The sequence below is a fragment of the Anomaloglossus baeobatrachus genome, chromosome 5 (genome assembly GCF_048569485.1).
Source record: "Anomaloglossus baeobatrachus isolate aAnoBae1 chromosome 5, aAnoBae1.hap1, whole genome shotgun sequence".
NCBI lineage: Eukaryota > Metazoa > Chordata > Amphibia > Anura > Aromobatidae > Anomaloglossus > Anomaloglossus baeobatrachus.
The window spans coordinates 296,686,976-296,707,283 of NC_134357.1; the positions used below are offsets into that span (position 1 = coordinate 296,686,976).

Genomic DNA, 20,308 nt, shown 5'->3' on the forward strand with positions numbered 1-20,308 from the left:
TGCACTGTATTCTCGGGATATATTGCTCTATGTGTTGTGCTGTATACTGGGGACATATTGCCCTGTGTACTGTGTGTTGTACTGTATACTCAGGACATATTGCCCTTTTTACTGTGATGCACTATATACTGGGGACATATTGCTTTGTTTACTGTGTGTTGTGCTGTATACTCAGGACATATTGCCCTGTGTACTGTGTGCTGAGTTGTATACTGGGGACATATTGCCCTGTGTACTGTGTGTTGCGCTGTATACTGGAGACATTGCCCTGTGTACTGTGTGTTGCGCTGTACACTGGAGACATTTCCCTGTGTACTGTGTGCTGAGTTGTATACTGGGGACATATTGCTCTGTGTACTGTGTGTTGCGCTGTATACTGGGGACATATTGCTCTGTATACTATGTGTTGCGCTGTATACTGGGAACATATTGCCCTGTGTACTGTGTGTTGCGCTTTTTACATTGGGGTGCTGGTGGGTGTTAGGCCCCTTTACACATCTATATATAAACACATGTATAGTTTGCTCCATTTTGACTGTTTATTTTTCTCACCCATTCGTGTGTATGTACATTATTAAAACTGGGTGCATGCTATCAGTGTGCCAGCTGTGTTTTTTTCGGTATGAATGTATAGAAAATGAAATTACAAAGTTTCTACTATACTTTGCAATGTTAAACACATGCAGTACACAGACTGTGCACTGCTGCCATCCATGTGCTGTTTGTGTTTTTTTTCATGGATCCATAGACTTGTATCAGCCTTTGTCATTAGTTCTGCCGGAAAAACACGGAGTTGTGGGCAGCACCATAGGTTAAAATGGGTAAATGCGGCCTCTCTGTAGTAAGCTCGGTTCTGCTCCTATATCTCTGTAGTAAGCTCAGTTCTGATCTTGTATCTCTGTAGTAAGCTCGGTTCTGCTCCCAAATCTCTGCAGTAAGCTCGGTTCTGATCTTGTATCTCTGTAGTAAGCTCAGTCTGATCTCGTGTCTCTGTAGTAATCTCGGTTTTGATCTTGTATCTCTGTAGTAAGCTCAGTTCTGCTTCTATATCTCTGTAGGGAGCTCAGTTCTGATCTCATATCTCTGTAGTAATCTCGGTTCTGATCTCGTATCTCTGTAGTAAGCTCAGTACAGAGGAGCAGTGTGGGGGGGATATAATACAGAGGAGCAGTGTGTGGGAGAGATATTATACAGAGGAACAGTGTGTGTGAGGATATTTTACACAGAGGCATTGTGTGGGAGGATATTATACAGAAATACAGTATGTAGGGGGAATATTATATATGGGGCAGTGTGGGAGAGATATTATGGAGAGGGGTGGTGTAGAGGGTGTATTATGGAGAGGGGCAGTGTAGGGGTGTATTATTAATTTTCTGAGGGAAATACTTCAAGGGTGCTGTTACGAACCGGCGCCGCCATAGCCGCAAGCAGTCTGCTGCGGTTCCTGTTGCGCCCAGGCGCCGGCTGCCATTCTTGGCCGTGCCTCGGGTCGTCCAGTTGGCTATTCCTTCCACCACGTCTAAGTGTGGAGAGGCGGCTAGTGCGCATGCGTGCGCCGATTTACCCCAGCCAGAGTTTAAGCCCGGTGTTTTGCCTAGTGAGCATGCTCAGCCTGTTTGTGTTATGTCTGAGACTAAGTCCTCAGTTCAGGCTACTGAGCATGCTCCCACAATTAACCCTAACAGCCTCTTTGCACAGGTACTTGGACTTCGTGCTGTGTCTAAGTTCTGGGATGTGCCTACTGAGCATGCTCAAACTGATAGTCTGCTTTCTAAGCCAGTGGCTCAGGCTACTGAGCATGCTCAGGCACTTAGTGCATCAGAGGCTAGGTCCGGTAAGGACCTCACTGAGCATGTCCGTGAGGTGGCAGGCCCTGATAGGGCAGAGGGTGTCAGGTGTCCTGATGACGTGGCAACTCCAGACTGGCTCGCAGAGGCCCGCCCCTATGATCTGGCACCTCAGTATTGGTCGTCAGACGATGACTGGTGAAGTGTTTGGGGCGTGGCTGCCATGAGTTCATCAATGACGTGGCGGTTCCGGATAGGTCGCATGTGACGTCACTGATGACATGGCACTCTGCTATTGGACCTTGGTGGTTCCACCCTGGGTTTGAGGCGGACCCAGGTTATAAAAGGGTCTGGAGACAACATGGAGGTGCGCAGTCTTCACATTTGCTCAGTCAGAGCACACCTCCATGTTAGAGCCTCATTGCGGCATAAGCCTATGTTGGGAAGCGGTAGGTAGGATTAGGCGAACGGTGCCTGTCACGCCAAGATTCGTGGCTCAGCACATCAGGGTCAGGCGCCGTGCTTCCCTCCTGCCGTTCCAGTCTTGCTATAGCAGCCCAGTGGCGTTAACTGGGCTGCGGCTGCTGTGCTTCCTGTCCGATTGTGCCCCCTACGCACACGGACAACGCACCTGTTGCGCCACCTGTCTGATTGTGCCCCCTACGCACACGGACAATGCACCTGCTGCGCCACCTGTTCGATTGTGCCCCCTACGCACACGGACAACGCACGTGCTTCGCCACCTGTCCGGTTGTGCCCCCTACGCGCACGGACAGCGTACTCCAGGACCCCTGTGGAGTTAACAGGGTGTTCCTTATTTTCCTCGGCTTCCCGGTCAACGCTACTGGTGTACCCATCTGGCCTGACGTGTCCTACACACACGTGGCCAGTCGAGAGGTGGCCAGAAACGCTAATCGGAGGACCGCTCGGCCTGACGTGTCCTACACATGTGGCCGACAGGGCGCTTTCGTGGCGGTCTTCCGGTCAACGCTACCTGGTTACCACCCGGCCTGACGTGTTTCCTGCACACGTGGTTGGTGTAGCGCTAGGTGCACCAAAACGCTAATCGGGTTGTCGTCCGGTCTGACGTGTCCCAACACACGTGACCGGTTCCCAGAGTTCCTGGGTTATCTCAGAGCCATCCAGCTCTATAGTCTCCGCCTAACCCTCAGGTGCCAGCAGCTCCATTGTCATCTGGAGCACGGTGGGCCCCGACTGGCGATTAGGATATATACCCCCTGGTCCTAATCTGCCGGTCCCCCCGTAACAGGTGCTTACAATTTTGACTGTGTGTGTGTGTGTGCTGGCAAAAAGTATTGGCGCCCCTGCAATTCTGTCAGATAATACTCAGTTTCTTCTTGAAAATGTTTGCAATCACAAATTCTTTGGTATTATTATCTTAATTTAATTTGTAATTTGTCATAAAGCCAAATTGGATATAATTCCACACCAAACATAAAAAAGGGGGTGGACAAAAGTATTGGCACTGTTTGAAAAAGCATGTGATGCTTCTCTAATTTGTGTAATTACCAGCACCTGTAACTTACCTATGGCACCTAACAGGTGTTGGCAATAACTGAATCACACTTGCAGCCAGTTGACATGGATTAAAGTTGACTCAACCTCTATCCTGTGTCCTTGTATGTACCATATTGAGCATGGAGAAAAGAAAGAAGACCAAAGAACTGTCTGAGGACTTGAGAATCCAAATTGTGAGGAAGCATGAGCAATCTCAAGGCTACAAATCCATCTCCCAAGAACTGAAAGTTCCTGTGTCTACGGTGTGCAGTGTCATCAAGAAGTTTAAAGCCCATGGCACTCTGGCTAACCTCCCTAGATGTGGAAGGAAAAGAAAAATTGCCAAGAGATTTCAATGCAAGATAGTGCGGATGGTGGATAAAGAACCTCGACTAATATCCAATCAAGTTCAAGCTGCCCTGCAGTCCGAGGGTACAACAGTGTCAACCCGTACTATCTGTCGGCGTCTGAATAAAAAGGGACTGTATTCTTAGGATACCCAGGAAGACCCCACTTCTTACCCCGAGACATAAAAAAGCCAGGTTGGAGTTTGCCAAAACTTACCTGAGAAAGCCTAAAACGTTTTGGAAGAATGTTCTCTGGTCAGATGAGACAAAAGTAGAGCTTTTTGGAAAAAGCCATCAACATAGAGTTTACAGGAAAAAAAAGAGGCATTCAAAGAAAAGAACACGGTCCCTACAGTCAAACATGGCGGAGGTTCCCTGATGTTTTGGGGTTGCTTTGCTGCCTGGCGTTATGAAGTCTGAAGACTACCAACAAATTTTGCAGCATAATGTAGGGCCCAGTGTGAGAAAGCTGGGTCTTCCTCAGAGGTCATGGGTCTTCCAGCAGGACAATGACCCAAAACACACTTCAAAAAGCACTAGAAAATGGTTTGATAGAAAGCACTGGAGACTACTAAAGTGGCCAGCAATGAGTCCAGACCTGAATCCCATAGAACACCTGTGGAGAGATCTCAAAATGGCAGTTTGGAGAAGGCACCCTTCAAATCTCAGGGACCTGGAGCAGTTTGCCAAAGAAGAATGGTCTAAAATTCCAGCATAGCATTGTAAGAAACTCATTGATGGTTACCGGAAGCGGTTGTTCGCAGTTATTTTGGCTAAAGGTTGTGCAACCAAGTATTAGGCTAAGGGTGTCAATACTTTTGTCTGGCCCATTTTTGGAGTTTTGTGTGAAATGATCAATGATTTTATTTTTGTTTCATTCTCTTTTGTGTTTTTCATTGCAAGCAAAATAAATGAAGATAATAATACCAAAGAATTTGTGATTGCAATCATTTTCAAGAAGAAACTGAGTATTATCTGACAGAATTGCAGGAGTGCCAATACTTTTGGCCAGCACACACACACACACACACACACACACACACACACACATTTTTCCAAGAGTGGCGGTGAGGCTGTGGAAGCTTTGCGGGGTGGAGGCGGAGATGGGGTGGAGCCTGGGCAGAGTCTCAAGGGGGCCCCAGCATTTTGCCAGTATTAGGCCCTGAAAGTCCGAGTGGCGGCCCTGATTGGATTTCATAATTGTATATGGGACCTCTCTCTGGATGGGTTTACTTTTCTTCAAAGGCCTTACCACTTTATACTTTGACCATTTGGTGTGATCTGTGCTGGCATACAGGTGAAATACCCATGGCATTTTGAGCGAAGAATTTCTCCGTTTTCAATAAAATATCAAATGCATGTAACGCTCTTGACAGCAGTTGCCTGGTTTAGACCATTCTGGTGTTTCTTTCATGCACATACACACCTTTTCAGTTAGTTGGGGTTTCACATCACAAACCTGTACATATGCAATAGCAAATTTGGGAAACGGGGTCTTTTATAGCGGGCGCAATTGTGTATGCCTTATCCTTTATCCTCATAGTGGTGCCCTTAAGCTGGTGGTAAAGGTGTCCAATCAAACAAAACTAAATTATGCTTTAGTATGATATCAAGGAGAGACAGCGCCAGTTATGTGCCATGAGGTTTACTGTACCAAGAACCTTTCTAAATGCCTAATACCCCTTTTCATTTTGAATAAACGTATAATGAGCCTCATACTATAAAACTGGACACATAGGTATCCTGGATGACCAAGATGTGATCTAATCGTCATAATACATCCATGATGTCAAAGGTAAAAAATAATAATAATAAAAAAAAAATGATCTTTCCTGGGGATACCCCTAATGAATCTTTGGGATACAGTTCAATGCTGCAATTTGAAGGGACTTTAACAGAAAGGTCGTCTTTTTCCCATCAATTAAATACTCCTCCATTGCTTGACTTATGATAGACTCCAATTATTTCCTGAAAGCTGAGGAGGGGTCTTTATCAAGAATCAGATAGCAATCTGTATCTGAGAGTATACCCTGGTAGATTACATCATCTTTCACCCTGTGATGACTTTTAAGAGACCTAGTATCCATCAGGGCTGGTTTGGTACATTTGGGTTTCAATTCAGAGAACGGGCCTGATCCTATTTCCTACCAACCTCTTTCCCGAAAAATGTATAAGGTTTCCTTCCTCAACTCCAAATCTTGACAATGTGCACCATCATGAATCTTAATGAATTTGGATCACATTAACTCTCTCATTTAAAGGGTCTAGAAAACTTATAATTGCCTTTTGACAAATTCGCTATCTGTAAATTAACGCGGTTGAGTTCCAACTAAACCATGGGCGCACAAGCTTCTTTGGTCCAGTAGCTACAATGTCACATTGCATCAACCCGATGGGCCATAAGAAAACATCAAACAAATATAAAATAGGTCCAGATTCCATTTTTAGGACTCCCACCTATCAAGAGTATAGAGGTCCTCTTCTCTCCCATTCACAGTCCAGAAAGGAGGAGACCAAGATTCAGCTTTCTTTATTGTGGTTTATGCGAGACGCTGACAAACAGCTGTTCCCCTTCTCCTATAACTACAATGATTATAGAGGCATTCACATGCAGCCACTTCTTTACGTCATCTTCTCCTTACCATAAGGATGACATGATCACAAACATAGCCACAGAGTGCAGAATAGTTAGCCATCCCTACAGTGCTACATTACACTTCTCTATTCCCTAACATAGAAAATTCATAGGAGCAGACCCCACCGTGTCCTGTGTGTCTGTGACCAGATAGCTGAGGGCTGCAGGGAAAGGCATTGAGGGCCACAAGTTGTGCACCACTACACTAAACTCTCATCACCCATTGTAACTACAGTACTAAAATGGTTCATACACCCATGCATCACTTCTTCATTCATGTCCCCCTCGTCTCCTATAGCATGTAATGGGAACTAGGAGGGCCTTGGACTACATAAGACTAGGAATTAGTTGTGGCAAAGCATGGGGAGGGCTGGTGCAATCTGGCAATAACCATGGGTCAATTGTACCCCACATGTATTTTTTTAGACAGAAAAGTGTCTGGAGTAAGGTATATTGTTGTTCTGGTAACTCAAATGGATCATATACAGCAGAGGTCTCAAACAGGTGGCCCCCTCGTGCTTCTTCGAGAGGCCCGCAGGCCCGTGGACCCAGTGATAATCCATACCTCCCAACTTTTAAAGAAGGAAAAGAGGGACAAAGTTTGCGGCGCGCTACGCGCGCAGCGGCAAATTTTTAGGCCACGCCCCCTAACCACACCCATTTCACAGTCACGCCCATATCCACTCCCCATCCACACCCATTCAGCACAAACACGCAGGCAGCCGGCGGGCCTCCAGCACGGACACGCAGGCAGCCAGCGGGCCTCCAGCACGGACACGCAGGCAGCCGGCGGGCCTCCAGCACGGACACGCAGGCAGCCACAGTGAGGCGGCCGGTCGCCTTCACAGACAGGCGGCCGGCCGCCTTCACAGACAGGCGGCGGGCCGCCCGCACAGAGAGGCGGCCAGCCGCCCGCAGAGAGAGGCGGCCGGCCGCCCGCACAATGAGGCGGCGGGCCGCCCGCACAGACAGGCGGCAGGGGGGCGCCCGCACAGACAGGCGGCAGGGGGGCGCCCGCACAGACAGGCGGCAGGGGGGCGCCCGCACAGACAGGCGGCAGGGGGGCGCCCGCACAGACAGGCGGCAGGGGGGCGCCCGCACAGACAGGCGGCGGGGGGGCGCCCGCACAGACAGGCGGCAGGGGGGCGCCCGCACAGACAGGCGGCAGGGGGGCGCCCGCACAGACAGGCGGCAGGGGGGCGCCCGCACAGACAGGCGGCAGGGGGGCGCCCGCACAGACAGGCGGCAGGGGGGCGCCCGCACAGACAGGCGGCAGGGGGGCGCCCGCACAGACAGGCGGCAGGGGGTGAGGGGGGAGGGAGGGAAATCAGCGCTGGGGAGATTAGTTTACTGTACCAGCAGCAGCACAGGCAGCGCTCCTCTCTATGCCACGTCTACTAGGATGGTAGGAGGGAAAAGCAGGGAGGCGGAGAGAGAGTGGGTGGGCGGAGCCCGGGAGCCGGCCGTCCCGCCCGTGGCAACGGGACAAACAACGTAAAGCGTGAAAGTCCCGCTGTATCCGGGACGGTTGGGAGGTATGCAGCATGTTAGAATGTGTACATAAGATCCCGCTGGTGGTGGCCGCAGCTTATAGGCCCCAAATCTGGTGACAGGTTCCCTTTAAAGTGAACCTGTCAGGTGCAATATGCACTCAGAGCCAGGAGCAGTTCTGGGTGTATATTGCTAATCCCTGCCTAACCGTCCCTGTATACACTAGCATAGATAAAGAGATCAAGAACAAATATTTTTAAAGATCTTATATCTTATGCTAATGAGCGCGGGGACTAGTCACAAGGGCGTTACTTCACTTGGCTAGTCGGCTCGCATAGCATGTTAGCATGTTATTACGCCCCTGTGTGAGTACTAACACGCTATGTGAGCCGACTAGCCAAGTGAAGTAACGCCCTTGGGACTAGTCCCCGCGCTAATTAGCATAAGATATAAGCTCTTTAAAAATACTTTTTCTATAGATGCCTTTATCTATGCTAGTGTATACAGGGACAGTTAGGGAGGGATTAGCAATATACACCCAGAACTGCTCCTGGCTCTGAGTGCAGATTGCACCTGATAGGTTCCCTTTAAAGGGAACCTGTCACCAGAAATTTAGCAAAAAAAATAAAAGATTCCCCTCTGCAGCTCCTGGGATGAATTCTGGAAAGGTTCCTGTTGCTATTGTGCCCCCTTTGAGACCTAAAATAATACTTTATGAAGTCTTACCTTTTTGTATGCAAATCTGTTTTTATGGTCACGGGGGCGGGCTGCCTGGCGTCCGTTATTCCCCCTCCTGCCGTTGTACGCCGTCCCCCATTGCTCATTTCCATACATGAGGACGCCTTCCTCATGTAACTGTCCTCCTGAAGTTTTGTGCATGCCCAGTGCCACTCTCGCGGGAGTGAGCACTGTGCAAAGTGTGAACGCTTTTGAGGTGATTGCGCAGGCGCGAGATTATGGGCGGCGCTGTGATTGTCATCAGCAGCGTCATCCAAGTACCTTCCCATAATCTCGTGCCCGCGCTTCTCACTCTGCCTCCACCGTTATGCGCAAGCACTGGCCATATGAACCACGTTACCTATTACCATGGGCGCGAGATTATGGGCGGCGCTGTGATTGTCATCAGCAGCGTCATCCAAGTACCTGCCCATAATCTCGTGCCCGCGCTTCTCACTCTGCCTCCACCGTTATGCGCAAGCACTGGCCATATGAACCACGTTACCTATTACCATGGGCGCGAGATTATGGGCGGCGCTGTGATTGTCATCAGCAAAGTCATCCAAGTACCTGCCCATAATCTCGTGCCCGCGCTTCTCACTCTGCCTCCACCGTTATGCGCAAGCACTGTCCATATGAACCACGTTACCTATTACCGTGGGCGCGAGATTATGGGCGGCGCTGTGATTGTCATCAGCAAAGTCATCCAAGTACCTGCCCATAATCTCGTGCAAGCAGTAATAGGTAACATGGTTCATATGGCCAGCACTTGCGCATAACGGTGGAGTCAGAGGGAAAAGTGCGGGCACGAGATTATGGGCGGGTACTTGGTTAACGCTGCTGATGACAATCACAGCGCCGCCCATAATCTCGTGCCTGCGCAATCACCTGAAAAAGCGTTCACATGCGCAAAACTTCGGGAGGACAGTTACATGAGGAAGGCGTTCTTGTGTATGTAAATGAGCAATGGGGGACTGCGTAAAGCGGCAGGAGGGGGAATAACGGACGCCAGACAGCCCGCCCCCGTGACCATAAAAACACATTTGCATACAAAAAGGTAAGACTTCATAAAGTATTTTTGTAGGTCTCAAAGGGGGCACAATAACAACAGGAACCTTTCTAGAAGCAGCCCAGGAGCTGCAGAGGGGAATCTTTTATTTTTATTGTGAAATTTCTGCTGACATGTTCCCTTTAACTGGTAGGGCAGCCAGGATAAAGCAGAGCTGAAGTTGTTGGGAAGCTAGGACCCAGCAGCTCCACAGGCAGGAGACCACTGATCGGTAATAGAAGTCTGCAGATGTCACTCTGCATAGGTTATTGTCACTGCTATCTGCAGGAGATAAGTGCTGATTGCACGGTCTCCTCAGCTTCCTGACTCCCCGCGTGTCTGCAGCAGTGAGAAGCCGCACACAGGGAATCAGAGAACAGCTGCAGAGAAACGCAGGCTCCGGGACTGGGGGGGGTCGGCTCTGGTGCAGGGGGGGGGCTCTGCTGCAGGGGGGGGTCGCTCTGCTGCAGGGGGGTCGCTCTGCTGCAGGGGGGTCGCTCTGCTGCAGGGGGGTCGCTCTGCTGCAGGGGGTGATTCATACCTCAGCAGCAGTCACAGGAGTAGGTGCGCGCTCGGCTCTGTAATGAAATGAATAGAAGGGAGAAACGGCGAGGCGGGGCTACAGTGGGTGGGTGGAGCCGTGACAAACAGCCTCACGGGCGGGACCCGGGATCAAAGGCTCAGAAGAGGGACTGTCCCGCTGTATCCGGGACGGTTGGGAGGTATGGATAATCAGTGCAGGGGGCCACAGTAGTCAGCGCTTTATTTAATTTGAATGAACTGCTGGCACCGCGCAGAGCTCTCTGCAGCTATCTTAGTATGTTGGGTCCAAGGTCGCGGGAATATTACTTAAGCAGTTATTAATTCAGTTATTCCCAATTATACAATCTTTATTTGGATATAAAAGGTCACACCACCAGTGTAAAATACAAATATGATGACCAAATAGGTCACTTGCATGTATAATCAAGTACAAAATAGATACAGACATAGAAATTGTCAAGAGAGAGGGTTCACATATAAGGGATCACATCAGAGCCCAGGACTTAACTTAAGGGCCGTGATTTGGTTGTTCAGGCAGCGCCACATAGTATGAGAGGCATTAAGAAGATTGCAGTCCATATAGGTCCACATAAGTATATGCTGGTGCTCTCCAAGTGTCCCTTTAAATAGAAGTGAGCCATCAACTTTAGTGATTAGCAAATCAGTCTCCATCTCGACGCGTTTCCCCACATATGGAAAATGTGGTTCATCAGGAGGCTATAAGGTAAATACATTCTATCAGCAAAAAGTTAAAAAAAATAGTACATATAAGATACAAAATTTAAAACTACACCACATATGGTATGAGAATAGAAGGAGGAACAGAGATATAAAGGTACTTGCCCAAAGAGATATGGTGTCAGATATGCAGGTCCATGGCGCCAGTCAAAAAAGGATCCACAGCGAGACAGACAATGCTGTATAGATGATGCTGCCACAGTCCAGAGAGGCGTCATGGAGTTGCATACCGACATGGGGTATAAATAGCCCACATTCCCATAATCAGCTGTGAACAATCAGGGCAATCGTGCGTTGCCGTCGACACCGCAAATGCGCATGCCCAATACATTACAGGCAGTGCGCAGTGTGGACGGAAGCCCAGCAATGTCAACAGTCAGGGCAGTGGGGTGGGTCTTAATTAGTCAGAAAAGGCTGGAAAAAGAGATAATTAATCCAAACATGTGAAGCTCATTGTTCTTTGTGCCTGAAATACTTCTTAATACTTTAGGGGAACCAAACAGAATTCTGGTGGTTTGAGGGGTTGAATAATAAATGACCCTCTGAATAAACTTTTCACAATTTAAAAAAAACCAAAAAAACAAATAACATTCTTTTTTGCTGCAGTGCATTTCACACTTCCAGGCTGATCTACAGTCCAAATGTCACAATGCCAAGTTAATTCCGAATGTGTAAACCTGCTAAATCTGCAGGGGGTTGAATACTACTTGTAGGCACTGTATTTTGTCCTTGATTATGTCTACATGCAAGTGACCTATTTGGTCATCATATTTGTATTTTACACTGGTGGTGTGACCTTTTATATCCAAATAAAGATTGTATAGTTGGAAATAACTGAATTAATAACTCTCTGCAGCTATACCTAAGGTAGCCGCCGGCCAATCACAGGCCAGCAGCTGACGTCAAGCAGCTGCCATTGGTTTGGGGCTGCAGAGAGCTCTGCCCTGCACCAGCAGTTCATTCACATGAAATGAAGCGCTGACTACTGCGGCCAACGGCAACAATCGTCACGGGATACACGGGCCTGCGGGCTGCAAGAAGAAGCAGGGAAGAGTACACTGAGGGAACAGAGGACAGGTGAGAAGAATCTTTTTTTATTGTGTATATGAAGAACGGCATATAAGGGGAAATTACTACAGGATGGGCACATTACTACAAGGAGACCAGAATGGGCACAATACTACAGGATGGGCATATTACTACAAGGAGACTGGGATGGGCACAATACTACAGGATGGGCATATTACTACAAGGAGACTGGGATGGGCACAATACTACAGGATGGGACATTACTACTGTTAGGGTGAACTCTTAATCAGAGATCACTACTTGCCTACTGCCTGGCCTAATTGGTGTGGATCAAGTGCATGTGTAAAGAAATCACATCAGACACAGTCCGATGTGAAATCTCTTCTTGACTACAGTAAAGATGGCACCGAACAGAAAGAGTACAGAGCATGCGTCCTCTTGATATAGGCTAGGGGTGTACACAAGTTCAGATATCCCCATTTCGTGGGCCTAGCCAATGGGGAGATCTGTGTTGCTGTTGATGGGTGGGTCTGATTTCAGTGGATGAATCCATGGTGATGGTGATGGGAGGGACGTCATCTGGTGAATCCATGCTGATGGTAGGGTCTGTGATGTCATCGGGGGCCATCTTGGGTTCCTCTAAAGACTGACTGGCTTATGTATAGAGAATTTATTTCATAGAACACAGTTCTCACAGTGCTCTATGTCCAGAGGTTAATTAAGTATTTCATGTTATGGCTCTCCTCAACATTACAAGGAGACCAGGATGGGCACAATACTACAGTATGGGACATTACTACAAGGAGACCAGGATGAGCACAATACTACAGGATGGGACATTACTACAAGGAGACTAGGATGGGCACAGTATTACATGATGGAACATTACTACAAGGAGACCAGGATGGGCACAATACTACAGGATGAGCACATGACTACAAGGAGACCAGGATGAGCATAATACTACAGGATGGCACAATACTACAGGATGGGGACAAGGATGGGGCACATTACCACAAGAAAGGGACCAGGATGGGCACAATACTATAAGATGGGGACATTATTACAAAGATACCAGGATGGGGACATTACTATAAGGACACCAATACGGGCACAATACTACAGGATGAGGACAATGATGGGCACATTACCACAAGAGGGGGACCAGGATGGGCACAAAACAACAAGATGGGGACATTACTACACGGAGACCAAGATGGGGACATTTCTATAAGGACAACCTAAGGTCTTTTTTTCAACCTATGTAACTATGTAAAAGGGAATCTGTCACTGTATTTTTGCCACCAAATGTGAGAGCAGCATGATGAAGAAAGAGACCCTGATTCCAGCAGTGTGTCACTTATTGGGCTGTGCAGTGTAGCTTTATAAAATCACTGAATAATCAGCAGGAGATTATCATTAGAGGACTACTTGGCATGCTGTAGGCAGTCCAGCATATTCATGAGCTCTGTATAACTGCTATATCTGCAGTAGCGAAAACATTGGTTTTATCAAACTGACATCAAAATTACATCAAACAGCGTAGTAAGTGACATCACTGGAATCAGGGTCTCTACCTCTACATTAAACTGCTCTCAGATGGGGAATACCTGGTGACAGATTCCTTTTAAACCTTGTCAGATTTGCCTACCTGGAAAAAATGCTGTGTACATACCCTAAAGGCCGCTTTACACGCTGCGACATCGCTAGCAATTGCTAGCGATGTCGAGCGAGATAGCACCCGCCCCCGTCGTACGGCTGATATTTGGTGATCGCTGCTGTAGCAAACATTATCGCTACGGCAGCGTCACACACACATACCTGCTCTGCGACGTCGCTGTGACTGCCGAACAATCTCTCCCTCAAGAGGAAGGTGCGTTCGGCGTCACCGCGACGTCACTAAGCGGCCGGCCAATAGAAGGGGAGGGGCGGAGATGAGCGTGACGTAACATCCCGCCCACCTCCTTCCTTCCTCATTGCCGGTGGCCGCAGGCAAGGAGATGTTCGTCGCTCCTGCGGTGTCACACATAGTGATGTGTGCTGCCGCAGGAACGAAGAACTACATCGTACAAGCAGCAGCAACGATAATTGGGAGAGGACCCCCATGACACCGATGAGCGATTTTGAACGTTTTTGCAACGATTCAAAATCGCTCATAGGTGTCACACGCAACGACATCGCTAAAGCGGCCGGATGTGCGTAACAAATTCCGTGACCCCAACTACATCGCTTTAGTGATGTCGTAGAGTGTAATGCGGCCTTTACTGTGCCTACCTTTTGCAGAGCACACGGCTTGTAGGGAACAGTGCTAGGAAAATTTGAGGAATACTATCGTTCTAGAGTGGATGAGGAATTAATATCTAGTTGTATGTTTAGTGGTCTAGGTTGGATATTGGTTTATTTAGAATATCCTTTTCTAGCCCTATATAGGTTTAGAATTCTTTATGCTGGATGATGTGTTTTTCTCATACATAGCGCCACCATACCCACTTTGACTTCCGTTAAAACATCACTCCAGCATTTTTTTTTCGATCACTGGAGTGATTCTTTAAATCAAAACCCCCTGTTACATACCTTCGGACATTTTCAGTTTACCGACGCCACTTCGGTCCTGTTGCGCCATCTAATGACAGTATCCTCTGACTGGTTGCAAGTCAGACGTTACAAGCTCCAAATACAAGTCTATGAGAGCAAGAACAAGGCTCTCATAGACTTGTATTGAGTTGTGACACACTCCATGAAACACTGGAGTTACTGGCAGGTCACAAATTTGCATGTGGTCAATTCCGTGGCTTCTAATCCTCTCCTCGGTGATGGAGGGAGCAGCCTGACTGTGAAAAAATTGTGCGGCAATCGGCCATCAATGTCGGCAAAGTTTCGGGTAATATGTGAAATTTTCTTGGATAGCCCTGGTACCTATAATAATGAGACATCCACGTAAAAGTACACAGACGTGTCAGATATTGATCTGAGTGTCGAGTCAAAATCAGCAATGCAAGTCTATGGGTCCATGGGAAAAAAAATCAGATGCCATCCAAGTGCGGTCAGATTTTTATGGCTGAGAGGGTGGAGAAAATTCCGGAGCCAGATACCAGGAGAGCACATTGTGGATACAGGGGGTAAACAGAGGTATAATCGGGTCACAGTCCAGGGTCAGAAAACCAGAAGGATAGCAGATCAGAGCATGGGGCAAGAAAAACGGAAAGTCAGAGGAGGTCTAAGGTCTGACAGCAATGATCAGAGGAGAGAGAGCGCACAGGCAGGGAGAAAGAGAGAGTGTGGGCACAGGAAGTGAGTGACTGGGCGCAGGAAGTGAGAGCGCGTGCATGCAGGAAGTGTGAGCGTGCAGGGGGAGAGGGAGAACGTGTGCTCAGTGGGAGGGAGGAAGCATGCACGCTTAGAGGGAGCGGGGAGAGAAGGAGGGGGGGCGCACAGAGCACTTCGACTGACAGTGATCAGGGGCTAACTGCTCACCTAAGTATATAGGCAATCACCAACCACAGGGAACCCCTGAAGAAGCCCAGCACCTCCCAATATAAGATTGGACGACTAAACGGTCACTCAACACACCTACAGCTCAACATGACCAGAATCCATAGTGCAGGAGTCACTTATTGTATCCAAGATGCACTGGAAGAATTGTGACATAGAACCTTTTTCTTTTCTTTATGAGAAAACCAGTTCCCACTCTGATCAAAGTGTGATTAGCATAACGGGCCATTTGTCTCTGATGGAGAGAATACAGTTGTGTAAACCCAGCCATAGGGTGAGATCAGACGCCACATGGCGTCATCTGATCTTGTGGATTGTTGCATCACATACAACTCTGGGGGTAAATATTATAATAGAAACTGCAGCGTCCCACTCAGTCGATCATTATCTCTGGTGTATAAATTACATACAATATGTAAATGCTCTGATTGCTAAGACCCTTAGGCTATGTGCCCATGGGACTCTGTACCCACAGATACAGTGCCTACAAGTAGTCTTCAACCCCCTGCAGATTTAGCAGGTTTACACATTCGGAATTAACTTGGCATTGTGACATTTGGACTGTAGATCAGCCTGGAAGTGTGAAATGCACTGCAGCAAAAAAGAATGTTATTTCTTTTTTTATTTATTTTTTTTTTAAATTGTGAAAAGTTTATTCAGAGGGTCATTTATTATTCAACCCCTCAATCCACCAGAATTCTGTTTGGTTCCCCTAAAGTATTAAGAAGTATTTCAGGCACAAAGAACAATGAGCTTCACATGTTTGGATTAATTATCTCTTTTTCCAGCCTTTTCTGACTAATTAAGACCCTCCCCAAACTTGTGAACAGCACTCATACTTGGTCAACATGGGAAAGACAAAGGAGCATTCCAAGGCCATCAGAGACAAGATCGTGGGGGGTCACAAGGCTGGCAAGGGGTACAAAACCCTTTCCAAGGAGTTGGACCTACCTGTCTCCACTGTTGGGAGCATCATCCGGAAGTGGAAGGCTTATGGAACTACTGTTAGCCTTCCACGGCCTGGACAGCCTTTGAAAGTTTCCACCCGTGCCGAGGCCAGGCTTGTCCGAAGAGTCAAGGCTAACCCAAGGACAACAAGGAAGGAGCTCCGGGAAGATCTCATGGCAGTGGGGACATTAGTTTCAGTCAATACCAGAAGTAACGTACTCCACCGCAATGGTCTCCGTTCCAGACGAGCCCGTAAGGTACCTTTACTTTCAAAGCATCATGTCAAGGCTCGTCTACAGTTTGCTCATGATCACTTGGAGGACTCTGAGACAGACTGGTTCAAGGTTCTCTGGTCTGATGAGACCAAGATCGAGATCTTTGGTGCCAATCACACACGTGACGTTTGGAGACTGGATGGCACTGCATACGACCCCAAGAATACCATCCCTTCCATGGGAAGATGGATAGCACGGCCTACCTGGAGATTTTGGCCAAGAACCTCCGCTCCTCCATCAAGGATCTTAAGATGGGTCGTCATTTCATCTTCCAACAAGACAACGACCCAAAGCACACAGCCAAGAAAACCAAGGATTGGTTCAAGAGGGAAAAAATCAAGGTGTTGCAGTGGCCTAGTCAGTCTCCTGACCTTAACCCAATTGAAAACATGTGGAAGGAGCTCAAGATTAAAGTCCACATGAGACACCCAAAGAACCTAGATAACTTGGAGAAGATCTGCATGGAGGAGTGGGCCAAGATAACTCCAGAGACCTGTGCCGGCCTGATCAGGTCTTATAAAAGACGATTATTAGCTGTAATTGCAAACAAGGGTTATTCCACAAAATATTAAACCTAGGGGTTGAATAATAATTGACCCACACTTTTATGTTGAAAATGTATTAAAATTTAACTGAGCAACATAACTTGTTGGTTTGTAAGATTTATGCATCTGTTAATAAATCCTGCTCTTGTTTGAAGTGTGCAGGCTCGAACTTATTTGCATCTTATCAAACCTGCTAAATCTGCAGGGGGTTGAATACTACTTGTAGGCACTGTATATCCGCTGGTACGTCCGCAGGTTTCCCGCAGCAGCTCCCGGAATCAGAAGCTATCCATCGCTGCGGGACTCCAGCGAAATATCTGTGGTAAATCTGCGGACATTCATGTGACTAAGGCTAGTTTCACACTTGCGTTGGACGGCTTCCGTAGCATTGCGTTGTGTAACGGATGCGTTGCATATAGTGGCACAACGCAATGCTACGGATCGTACAAAATAACGGAAAGCGTTATTTATTTATTTATTTTTTCTTCTTTACAGTACCGGCAGCCGACTATTGTGAACGAACAGCTGATCGCTCTTAATAGGCGGCGGCCGAGCGCTCTCACATGCCGGCAGCCGAGTGCTCAGCTGAGTGCCCTGACATGCCGGCGGCCGAGCGCTCAGCTGAGTGCTCTGACATGCCGGCGGCCGAGCGCTCAGCTGAGTGCCCTGACATGCCGGCGGCCGAGCGCTCAGCTGAGTGCCCTGACATGCCGGCAGCCGAGCGCTCAGCTGAGTGCCCTGACATGCCGGCGGCCGAGCGCTCAGCTGAGTGCCCTGACATGCCGGCAGCCGAGCGCTCAGCTGAGTGCCCTGACATGCCGGCGGCCGAGCGCTCAGCTGAGTGCCCTGACATGCCGGCAGCCGAGCGCTCAGCTGAGTGCCCTGACATGCCGGCGGCCGAGCGCTCAGCTGAGTGCCCTGACATGCCAGCGGCCGAGCGCTCAGCTGAGCACCCTGACATGCCGGCGGCCGAGCGCTCAGCTGAACGTTCGGCCACCGAGAAATAAAATAAAGTTTGTGATTAAAAAAAAAAAAAAAGAGCATGCGCAGTGAAAAATAAAGGTTTCCGCTGCTCAAAAAAAGTTACATGCAGCGTTCCATCCGCCCGGCGCAGCGTCAAAATAACAACGCTGCGTCGTCCAGCGGATACAACGCTGACACTTGCGTTACAGTGCGTCGTCCATACAAGTCTATGGAGAATAGCGCAGTGCGTTAACGGACTGCGCTATTCTCCATAGTGACGGACTGCACTGAACGCAAGTGTGAAAGTAGCCTTACCTGCGGAAGTCCCAGCCTCTATCTCCATAGTGGGGGATTTCCGCAGATATTTCCGCAGGAATAATTGACATGCAGTCATGTGCAGCTGTGGGACATCCGCAGCATATTCCGCAGCCGCACATACTGCAGCATGGACACTGCACTCCCCATGTCCCATAGGATAAGATGGAGAGTGTCTGTACTTACTAAAACCTGCAGATTTATCTAGAAAATCCAGATAAATCTGCAGGTTTTCTTCGGCAAAATCCGCGAGTACGTTGTGCCGTGGGCACATAGACTTGTGCTGCCTCGTAAACAGCAGAATGGCCAATGGAAATTAATAGGGGTTTTTTTTTTCTTTCAATTAACTGAGTAACCGCATGCACCATTCTCTTCTGAGTCATGGATGAGATTGGCCCATTCAACTTTATAGGTGTATAAAAACAAAAATGGATCTTTATGGATCATCTGTGCATCACCCACAGCTCTCACTTCTTTCAAATGAGGGAAGCGACAGCAAAGTGGCCACTGATTATGTCATGTGATCCCTGCAGCCAATGTCAGGTGAGCCCTGGGACATCCTGAGATGACATTGTGGAATGGCACTTGCACCAGACGTGAGTACAGGTGGTGTTGCTCTTACATGGTGAAATCTAATACCTGAGTTTTTTTCCAGGTAGTGGACAACCCCTTTAAGCAGAGAAAATCCTAAACATGGCAATTCTCTATTATATAATGTCTGGTGAATAGTCCGGTGTATGTCAGTAGTGCTGTTCCCCCTATGTGCCCAGCAGTAAGGTGCGAAGCTGCACAGGCCCCGGTCCGGATGACTAGTAGCAGGTTCGGAGTAGGTCACGTGCTACAAGCGGGCGTGGTCAGCAGACACCCGGAAGTGCGCTCGCTCAGCGCTGTAATGGCAGCTCCTGAGGATGAAGCCCGGCGGGTGTATGCAGAGACCTTCGGCGGGAGGGAGCCCCACACCGCAGTGTTTGCTCCCGGCAGGGTGAACCTTATCGGGGAGCACACGGACTATAACGGGGGCTTCGTGCTGCCCATGGTGAGGAATGCGTTACCTACCGAGCGCAGTGCGAGGGTCGGGTCACGTGACTAGGGCGGTCACATGACAGCTGCGTTTATTCCACAGCACTAGGGACTCCGCAATGGAGCAGGTCCAGGCAGCAGGAAGCAACCTGTCAGCCATAGTGTAGAATAGTGCCGGGACCACTCCACCCATGTAATGCATGATGCGATGTAACTGCATCAAATATGGCTATAATATGCATGGAGTTTTCTTAAAGGGATTGTTCAGTGAAAACTCATTATGACCCATCACCAGGACAGCCCTGTTCAGCAGACTCTGGCTGGGCAGTGTTATGTGTAACCTGCTGCGTGGCAGTCTGCTATTGTGTATGCTCAAGATTAAGGGAACCTGTCAGGAGCAATATGCACCTATAACCACGAGCAGTTCTGGGTGTATATTGCTAATCCCTGCCTGACCGTCCCTGTATACACTGGCATAGATAAAGAGAGCTTTAGAAAAAGGATTTCTAAAGATCCTTGATCATACAGTATGCTAATGAGGCCAGGGACTAGTCGCAAGGGCGTTATTTCCCTTGGCTAGCCAGCCAACATAGCATGCTAGCACGCCCCTGTGGGTTTGCTAACATGCTAATGAATGCGCAGGATCAGAGGATGGTCTCGCTCACCTCTCTGATACCATCGTGCTTGATGCTGGATTTTGGTCAGTGCGCATGATCCCAGACTTTCGGTCATGCGCACTATGAAGCCGGGTGTACTAGTCCTGGCTTCAAAATCGTGTAGTGCCCTTGACTGAAAGTCCAGAATCATGCGCACTGAGCCGCAGTCCTGCGATGGCAGCATAGAGGTGAGCACAACCATCCTCTGATACTGCGCGTTCATTATCATGTTAGCACGCCC

At 48.5% G+C, this 20,308-nt stretch overlaps 1 protein-coding gene across 1 annotated transcript in view; it reads left to right on the top strand.

The window, feature by feature from the left end:
* Positions 1-19,248: 19,248 nt before the first annotated feature.
* GALK1 (galactokinase 1) overlaps positions 19,249-20,308 on the top strand; it is a 31,859-nt gene continuing 30,799 nt past the window's right edge. The window contains exon 1 of the mRNA XM_075349617.1: positions 19,249-19,427. Coding sequence (XP_075205732.1) covers positions 19,284-19,427 — 144 coding nt within the window. The 5' untranslated portion in view covers positions 19,249-19,283. The remainder of the gene's footprint in view (positions 19,428-20,308) is intronic.